The 9526-nt window shown below is 42.9% G+C and overlaps 1 protein-coding gene across 1 annotated transcript in view; it reads left to right on the top strand.

The window, feature by feature from the left end:
- The first annotated feature begins 2422 nt into the window (after nucleotides 1–2422).
- KCNG3 (potassium voltage-gated channel modifier subfamily G member 3) overlaps nucleotides 2423–9526 on the top strand; it is a 41758-nt gene continuing 34654 nt past the window's right edge. The window contains 2 exon segments of the mRNA XM_074286689.1: nucleotides 2423–4242; nucleotides 4245–4768. Coding sequence (XP_074142790.1) covers nucleotides 4096–4242; nucleotides 4245–4768 — 671 coding nt within the window. The 5' untranslated portion in view covers nucleotides 2423–4095.

Raw genomic sequence — 9526 nt, 5'->3', positions numbered from 1 at the left:
TTTGAATATGGTAGGATATTACTGTTATAATAACAAACATGATAAATTCAAAGTATAGTGAGAAAAGTTAATATGAAGTATACAGAATAGCAAAGAAAACCAAGTAAACATATATACATATATGCATATATGTCACAATGTTACATTTACTGTTGGATGCTGTCAACATATTGATCTCTTCCACCTCCTTTTTAAAATCAACTCTCTACGATTGTAAACTGCATCAAAGATGCTCAACTACATAGAATGAGGGAGTTTTCCTCATCAGGAATTCCCTGTGCCAATGAGATTATAGATTAAATTCCAATTTTTACATGAGAAAGCTCCCTGGGTAAAGGAAAGAGAAGTATATTAATGATTGTATTGTCATAACAAAAATGCATATGTTTTTTAAAGTTAACCCCAAAAAAGGTGATTTCTGGGTGGTATTCCCCAAAGTCCTATTCAGTAGAACATGCTTTTTTTTTTTTTTTTTTTTTTTTTTTTTTTTTTTTTAATGATTTGAGTGCTGCAGAAGTCAATAGCACTAACTGATCTCTGAATTTAAACTGAAACCAGGATATTACTGTTGAAATGAATTAAATGACTTAAACATAGTCCTCTCTGCATTCTGAATGTAAAGTATACCTAGGAGATACAAAATTGTATTGTCATCAAATTAATCTGTTTTCCAAGCTCCTAATTTAATTTGAAGCTTATTTCATCAATAGACTCAATTGAAAAGGTTTTTTAAAAAGAATTTTGTACAGAGAGAAACTGAAAACAGAAATAGCAAATGCCAGAGCAAATAATAATCTTTCCAGCTGATCCACATTCTGTTGCTTATGATGCTTCTTGAAAGTATTTTTCAACAACTCCTCATGGAATTGGCTCTTGAGTGTGTGAACCATACTCTAGTCTCCATGCTCATCTTCCTGGGTTTTTCTTTGTCCTTCATGCCCTATAAACCAATCCATTCCCAGACCCTGCTGATTCTCTGACTTTAATGTTTCTCCTCGCTGCCCCTCAGTCACCCCAAGGGACACTATTCTAGCCTGGATTATTGCTACTCTCTTGTAAATGGTCTTCCTGTCTCCAGTCTATCACACCTTCCTAAAATAATCTTCCTAAAAACATTGCTTTCATGTTATTCCTTTGCTTGAAAACCTTCCATTTAGATAAGATCTAAATTATATAGCTAGTTGGGCCCTTGAAATACTCCCTCCTCTCCTATGTCTTCACCAAGTCAATGTGCTCACTCTTCTCGGCACTAGACTTGCTACATACATTCAAGCTTGAAGCCTTTGCCATGGAAAATACTCTTCTCCACCAAGCCAAAACCTGTCTTGGGACTAACTTCTTTCAGGAAGCCTTTCCCAATTGGTGTAATGATGGCTATTCAGCAAAAAAAAAAAAAAAAAAAAAAAAAAAAAAAAAAAAAAAAAAGCTGCTTCTCAGCTTTTAATTCCATTAAGTGCTGAAAATGTAAGTGCTGAAAATGTAAATTGTCCAAAGTCCAAAAGAAATTGGACTTTTTATCTTTAATGACCTACAATAATTGTTCTGAATACAGAGAACCCCAATTCTTTTTAAAAAAAATAAAAGCAAAGTAAAATAACTTTTTGTGACCTCTAGTGGGCGTTTTTCAATCTTAGCGAATTCTTAGTAGAGGGGGAAATGCTTCGAAGTGCACTGTCCCTAATATCACCTAATAAACTGTTTTTTCTACACTTATTTTGCTACTAAGAGAGTTTAGGCATTGGGACATCTTTAAGCCGCTGGTATCATAGTGAACAATTAAGAATATGGGAGGTAATTCAAGACAAGGAAACCCAGAAACCTTGGGCACTGGCCAAAGTGCAGATGCACCAGGATCCTTTGCAGAATCCTTTGAGGACTCCTTACATCTCTAAAGGCAAGCACCTCCCTAGGTCTGGGGTACTAGAAGCTGCAATCCACCATTGCATAGTCAGGAAATCAAGACATTATGAAGAAGCATAATAATGCAACTAGTGCACTTGAGAAAGGATTGCAGGATTCGCATTGAAATCCCCAAACCTCCTATGAATGCCAATTATAATCACTCTTTTTGAAAAGGAGTAAATTGAGGCTGAGAGATTGACTAGCCTAAGGTTATAGTTAGGGAAATGGATTTGAAGGCAGATTCTGGGAACAGCTCTCTTCCCCCAGCTTGGAGTTAAAGAAAAGGAAAGGAAAAGAAAAATAATCTTCCCTTTCCCACTATCAAGTCCACGCCCTTTGGGGCTTTTATTGCATTCTAAAGTGGTTGTTAACGAGAAGGTCCTACTGCGGATCAATGCCAATGTGCTTGCCTCATTTTTTCAGGGTTTCGCGGAGGAGGGTGCTTATGGAGGCGGGAGAACTGGTAGGGGCGGCTTCTCTTTAGGGGAAAGGAGGAAACTAAGAGAAGCAGCGCGGGCAATCGACACTGACGGATGGATGCTTTGATGTGTGCTCTCACTCTCTCTACAGCACACATTACGTGGGTCTCTTCTGAGCGGGGGAGGGAACAGAAGAAAGTCGGCAGGAAAAGCTAAGACTGTGGTTTAGTCACCGAGAAATTCTTCGGGGATGTTCCAGAGTCAGAGCTTGGCTCAGGCACGCAATTGTCTGGAAAAGGCCCTTCCAACCCCGTCTGCCACCTCCCTCGGAAAGCCCACTCCCCAATCCCGCGCCGGGGTCTGGGCATCCACAGCTCTTCCCGGGAACCCTTGGCACCGACAGTCTTTGGCGGCTTCAGCGGAGACAGGTTGTTCTGCTCTCGCGCCCGCTACTGGAGCTCTGCCGTGGGCATGGGGACTGGAAGCTTCCCCCGACAGCCCCCAATGCTCCGGAGGTGGGGGGAACCCCGACTCATCACGGGAGCTCTGGTTCAGGTCCTTATTCCATCCACCTCTCGCGCCCTCATTTCCCGACTCTACCACTTCTCGCATCCCCAGTTCTGGCACTAGCTGAAGGATTCTCCCTTTTCTCTCTCCCCGTCAACATCAACCTGGCACAATGTTTGTTCCGACTGTCCCTTTCCTGCCCCCCAACCTTCTCCCCAATCAGCCAAGGGTTTCCCCGACAGTGTCTTCACGCCCATGAGGAGAAGGGGTCTACGGGTCCGCGGGAGGCGCTGGGACCCGCTCCGGGACCTGCTACGGAGCGGTGGGCTGACGGCGTGAGGAACAGGGAGCCCGGGGAATCCCGGCAAGCGAGGAGGGGCCCCAGTAAGGTGGGGCCGAGTGGGGAGGGAGGAGCTGAAAGGGAAGAGGAGGCAGGGAAAAAGAGAAGGAAGCTGAGCAGGGGAAGAGAGGGGGTCTGGGGCGGGGAGAGGAGGGAGGGACGGGACGGAGGCCCCGCCCCCGCCGCCTCTGTTCTCCCTCCAAGGAACCGCCTCGCCGACTCTGCCTCTGCCTCCGGACGGCTGTTGGCTGCAACCTTAGTCTGAGGGAGCAGCTCTGGGGGCGTCGAAGAGTGCTCCCTCCCCCAGACATCCAGCATCTCTTCTTCCCGAGCCCCCTCAGCTTCTCTGGGGTTGCAACAGTGGGGACGGCGTCGACGGCTCATAGGTCGCGGAGGACTCAGCTCAGACCACCGAGACAACATTCTCCTGCCAGTGAAGGGGACATCACTGGCATCGAGGCTGGCGGCAAGTCCACCCCCACGGGGGGCGAAATAACTGAAGAGAACTACGGTTCAAGGGGCAGAGAAAACTGGGGGCAGGGTGGGGAACGGCTGAAGACGGGACCTCACCGTCCACTGCCGCGGACTCCTGTGAGGTCACAGGAGCTCCGACCTCGCGTCATCCCTGCGATCTCCCGTGCAGGCGACACTTTGCTGGGGAATTCCTTAGTGCGTGCCCCGAACAGGTGATCGTGGGCGGCGCTGGGGGTGGTTACGGGGCAGCCAGACGTAGCTGCAAGTCCCTGGGGGTCCTTGGGCACATCCACCCTGGCCAACGGCCGTTGGAAGGCGCAGTTAGTTTGTTTGGGGGTCCCCGACAGCACGTCCACCCCTTGACTAGCAGTTACGCCGCAAGCTCCTTGTGTGCTAGGGAAGCCAATTGGTGGGGAATAAGCAGAGCCCCGAAGCTGACGGGCCACGCCAGCCATGACCTTGGGCCGAGGAGGGATGGCTTCGGTGGTGCTGAACGTGGGCGGCGCCCGCTACTCGCTGTCCCGGGAACTGTTGAAGGACTTCCCGTTGAGTCGGGTGAGCCGGCTCCACGGTTGTCGCTCGGAGCGGGACGTGCTCGAGGTGTGTGCGACGACTACGACCGCGAGCGCAACGAATATTTCTTCGACAGGCACTCGGAGGCCTTCGGCTTCATCTTGCTCTACGTGCGCGGCCACGGCAAGCTGCGCTTCGCGCCGCGGATGTGTGAACTCTCCTTCTATAATGAGATGGTCTACTGGGGTCTGGAGGGCGCACATCTCGAGTATTGCTGCCAGCGGCGCCTAGACGACCGCATGTCTGACACTTACACCTTCTACTCAGCGGACGAGCTGGGCGCGCCTGGCCGCGAGGAGGCACGGGCTGCCAGGGGGTCCGAGCCCGCGGCTCCCAAGAAACGCTGGCTAGAACGGATGCGCAGGACCTTCGAGGAGCCCACGTCCTCGTTGGCCGCGCAAATCTTAGCCACCGTATCGGTGGTGTTCGTGATCGTATCCATGGTAGTACTGTGTGCCAGCACCCTGCCCGACTGGCGGGCAGCGGCTGTGGACAACCACAGCTTGGAGGAGCAGAGCAGGTACACCGCCGGCCCTGGGAGGGAGCCTTCCGGGTAGGACGCACCGCTTCTTTGCCCTCTCCCCAGTGTTCAGTCCCGTCCAGTCAGTCTGTCCAGTTTCTCTGTTTTGTCGGTTTGCTGGACTTCGGGCTTCTGTTGTTGCCCGAGAGGCTCCAGCCTAACAAGCGAAAGCAAAACAGGGTCTTCCCTGGACCTCCCTGTAGCTCTGGACCTGCCTTGACATAATAGAACAAGCTGAGACAGAATAGGGTAGGCGAATACAGTGAATAAGATTTTAAGTATTCCTTTTCAGTTCGACAGAGGAATCACCAGTTAGTTTGAGAAAATTCCCAGGTCCTTCATTAGAGAAAACTGTTATTGGAATCTGAGAGAAAGCACCTTTTTCTGTAATTAAGCGCTCTCTCTCTCTCTCTCTCTCTCTCTCTCTCTCTCTCTCTCTCTCTCTCTCTCTCTCTCTCTCTCTCTCTCTCTCTCTCTCTCTCTCTCTCTCTCTCTTTGTAGGAAGCAACAGGCTAATTGGTCTTCTAAACTCCTACCTTCCTGATTTAACACCTTAGCCTAGAGCTAAGAGCTTTGAATTATTTTGCCCATTTTAGTCAGTTTTGAAAGGTTGCAGCCTTGTTATGGTGAAATGTGGCACACTGTTCAACAATCTATATATTAAGCCTTGGGCTTGTGTGCTGGAAATTGAATTTTTTATGTCGTGTAGAGGCTAACTCACCAACACTCCGTAAATAATGTGTATCATATCCCCCACATTAAAAAGTTTTATTGATGCAGGCATATTTTTGTGCTAGTCAGTTCCCTAAATACGGTCCTAATCCCTTCTCCCCTCCACCTGAAAAGTGTTTAGAGAACAAAGCAACTGTCCAAAATGTGACGGCAAAGATTGACACTGGCCTTCAGTCACAGTTACACAAAGGGGAAAAAAAAACAACTGCAAAGAACATTTAATCCTATCAAAATCCACATTAACTGTGGATAGCATTTTCTCTAAAGCTCACCTTGCCCTTTTTATGATGGTGCCATAATCCTGTGTTTAGACACTGCCTGAGTAAGAAAAACAGAATATTTATTATATTGAATACTGTACCTTAGTTCCAGGAGTTAAACGTTGTGCCTTCTGGAAAGAAAATGTATGTATGTATGTGTGTATATATGTATGTATGTATGCATGTATGCATGTAAGTATTTAGAAACATAGATGGAAATAAAAGAGACTTAAAAGTGACCTATAAGATCATATGCTTTTGAGATGCAAGAGACCTGGGATTTTCATAATGAAGAAATAGACTTTGAGAGATGTAGCTTGTCCTAAATTTCAGAAGTAAATGACAGCTGAGCTTAAACCCAGGTCACCTTCACATTCAGTATGTTTTCTTAATTCACCATACTATCTCATTCTAGTTTTACAGCCTTATTTTTGCAGATAGGACTGCTACAACAAGTTCTCAAAAAAAAAATGCTATGCTTAAATTTTAAGGCTGTTAGAACTTAAAGGTTTCCCTCATCATCCATGAGTATTCATCACAGAGTGCAATGACTCATGTAGTCTTTCTCTGATAGAGGAATGCCAAAAAATTGTATTTATTTTACTTTAAAATCTCTTTTATATTGGAGGAAAGCTGCTATATAGGCCTAATAAAATTATCTGGTGTCAAAGGGATACCATTTGGGGTAAAAAGAAATTATTGGCAGGAAGAGAATGATTACCTAGAATGTGAAAAAGATTTCATTCAGTAGGGTTAGAGAGTCTACTTTGGGATGAATTGAGGATATGGGGACAAATATATTGATTGTTACTTGGTTATAAAGACACAAGAGGTCAAGGAGAGAAACTAAGATATAAAGTAAGAAAAGGAAGAGAATAGTATTAGTATGTTTTTATAACATTTAGATTAAAAAATTTAAGCTATTCAGATATTTTAGGGGAAAGTACCTTTTTTTCTTGAGTTACCCAGACAATTGACAAAATTCTATGATTTTTTTTTTCTTTTTTTGCATCTTGTATAAAGTACAGACTACTTAATTTGACATTTCAAACCTTCACAGCCTGGCTGTAGTCATCTTCTAACTTCCTAATAGAATGAACTAGTTGCTGTTCTCCTGACCCAGATCATCTTTGCAACTTTGTACCAATACTCCCAGTCCCTAGAATGGCATCCCTTCATGATGTCTCTCAAACTCTTTGTTTATTCCAAGGCTTAGCTCAGATGCCATCTCTAAAGGAGACCTCCTGTTTCTGTCCTGATTTCCCAAGTTGCTAGTGTTCTCTCCCCTCTTCCCAATTTGTGTTTTCAATCCAGGTAAATGTTTTATCCCCTCTAGTAAAATGAAAGGTTCTTGTGGGCCTTGACTTTATCCTTTTGTCATTTTATGCCCAGCACACCTACTCAAATAGGTTAGTGCAGTGCCTCGATGATTTTTATTTGTTCAGTTGGGCTTCATTTAAGAAAACTCAGGATCAGAAGAGACCTAACAGGTATATCAGAATAATAACTTGGATTCTTCACATCATAATTTTTTTTAACTAGGTTTTTTTTTCCTGAGGCAATTGGGGTTAAGTGACTTGGCAGGGTCACCCAGCTAGGAACTGTTAAGTGCCTGAGACCAGATTTGATCTCAGGTCCTCCTGACTTCCAAGTCTGGGGCTCTATCCACTGTGCCACCTAGTTTCTCCTCAAACTAGTTCTTTTAAAAATATTTCCTCTTAACATTTTTTTGTTTTTGCTTTTTTGGTTGTTTTTTTTTTTGTCATATCAGGGCTGACTCTTCATGACCCCTAATTTAGGGCTCCTAGTATTTCACTGCTGAACTGCTGTAATTACCCTCCATATTGGCTCCATCTCTCACTCTTACCTCTATTTTTACAACAATAGTAAATTTGTCCTCTTTAAACTATTTCAATTTTTCCTGTATCCTATGCAAAATCTCTATAGTTCCTAGTTAAATAAATTCACTTTTATAAAGTACCTTATAGGTTACAAAATGCTTTCTTCAAAACACCTCCTGTGAAATAGTGTAATGGGTACCTTAGTACTGCAAGTAACAGATGAAGAAGCTGGGACTCCATTGAGACTATGGGATTTGTTTAAGGTCACATCATAAGGAAATATTAGAACCAAGCTGTGAAACCAGATTTTACTTGATTCAGGTCTAGTATTTCTTCTACTGTGTCATTCAATCTCTCAAATAAATAAGGTAAATAGAAATTTATTCTAGTCTTCAAGGTATACTTCTCTAGTGTGATCCCAATCTTCCTTTCTAGCCTGATCTCATCTTCAGTATGTTGTATAGTGGGCATTTTGCAGAATGCTAGAGCAAACAGAAAAATATTAATCCATGGTCTTAAGGTACCTTCAAACTATTAAGGGATAAATACAGGATAGTTTAAAGGAGGAGAGAACATTAACAACCAGAGGTACAAGGAAAGATTTTCAAGTAAGAGATAAGCCTTATGAGTCTTGAAAGAAGTTTAGAGTTCTAAGTCTGGACTGGGATTCTGATAATAGAAGGGAAATTAAAAGAATATATGTGAGAAAACAATCATTTCATAATATCATGTTCAAGGCTAGAGATAAAAAGCAAAATGAAAAAAAAATCTCCTACCCGTAAAGAAATGATTTTTTTGTATTTGATTTACTTATTTATACATTTAATGTTTTTCCCTAGTTACATTTAGAGCAATTTTTTTTTTTTACATTTACCAATAAGCAAATACAAAATAAATCAAAGTCATTTGAAGTGAGAAAAAAAAAAAAAAACCTAATGACTAAGCATCCAGAAAAATCTTCAAGGGGGAACTGATGCCTGAGCTGATGTATAAAGGAAGTTAGGGATTTAAAGAGGTATAGAGAATTGAGGAAGGATTGACTGGACTATATGAAGTGGAGGACTTGGGCTCAAAGGCTAATTCTGCTATTTGTTACTCTTTGTTTCAGTTTCCCCACTCTTAAAATAAGAGAATTTCATTTGGTGATTAATATTCTTTCCCCCACTCATCTAATAGTATTTTTTTTCAATTACATGTAAAGATAATTTTCAACATTCACTTTTATAAGATTTTGATTTTTAAGTTGTTTTTCTTCCCCCCCCCCCACAATACAATAAGCAATCTAACATAGGTTAAAATGTAATTGGTGTAATGTAATGTAATGCATGTACTGGTGATTGATATTCTAACTGTAAATTTTTGATCATGTGATGACTTGATAGCATATTGAATATGAGAAGAAGAAAGGAAGGAAACAAACAAGTATTATGTATGTTTTATGTGGCAGGATCTTTATAAATGGTATTTCAGTTAATCCTCACACTAACTCTGGGAGGTAATAATAATAATAGATAACACCTCAGTGCATAGAATGATAGACCTGAAGTTGGGAAGGCCTGAACTCAAATCTGGTCTCAGACAGTTCCTAGCTGTGTTATCCCAAGCAACCTTGTCTTCTTGCTTTTCCTTATACACAAAACTTCAGCCTCTAGTCCCTTTGTACTGTCAGTCCCTATGTCTGAAATTCATCCTTTCCTCTCCTTAATATCTTTGAATCCCTGGTTTTCTTCAAAGCTTTTTTTTGTTGCTCAAAGACCTGCTGGTACAGGAATCTTTTCTGGGCCTTAGCACGTTCCCTCCAAAATGTATTTGTCTTGATTTTCTTATATCTTGTACATATGCGAGAAGACAGAAGTTCCTTGAGAGTAATCACTGTTTCATTTTTACCCTCATATTTTTAGTGTCTAACACAGAACTTTAACTTCTAGAGGATAGGATAGGTGAACTCTGAAGCAATG

This window comes from Sminthopsis crassicaudata, chromosome 2 (genome assembly GCF_048593235.1).
Source record: "Sminthopsis crassicaudata isolate SCR6 chromosome 2, ASM4859323v1, whole genome shotgun sequence".
NCBI classification, from domain to species: domain Eukaryota; kingdom Metazoa; phylum Chordata; class Mammalia; order Dasyuromorphia; family Dasyuridae; genus Sminthopsis; species Sminthopsis crassicaudata.
This window is presented reverse-complemented; position numbering and strand designations above follow the sequence as displayed.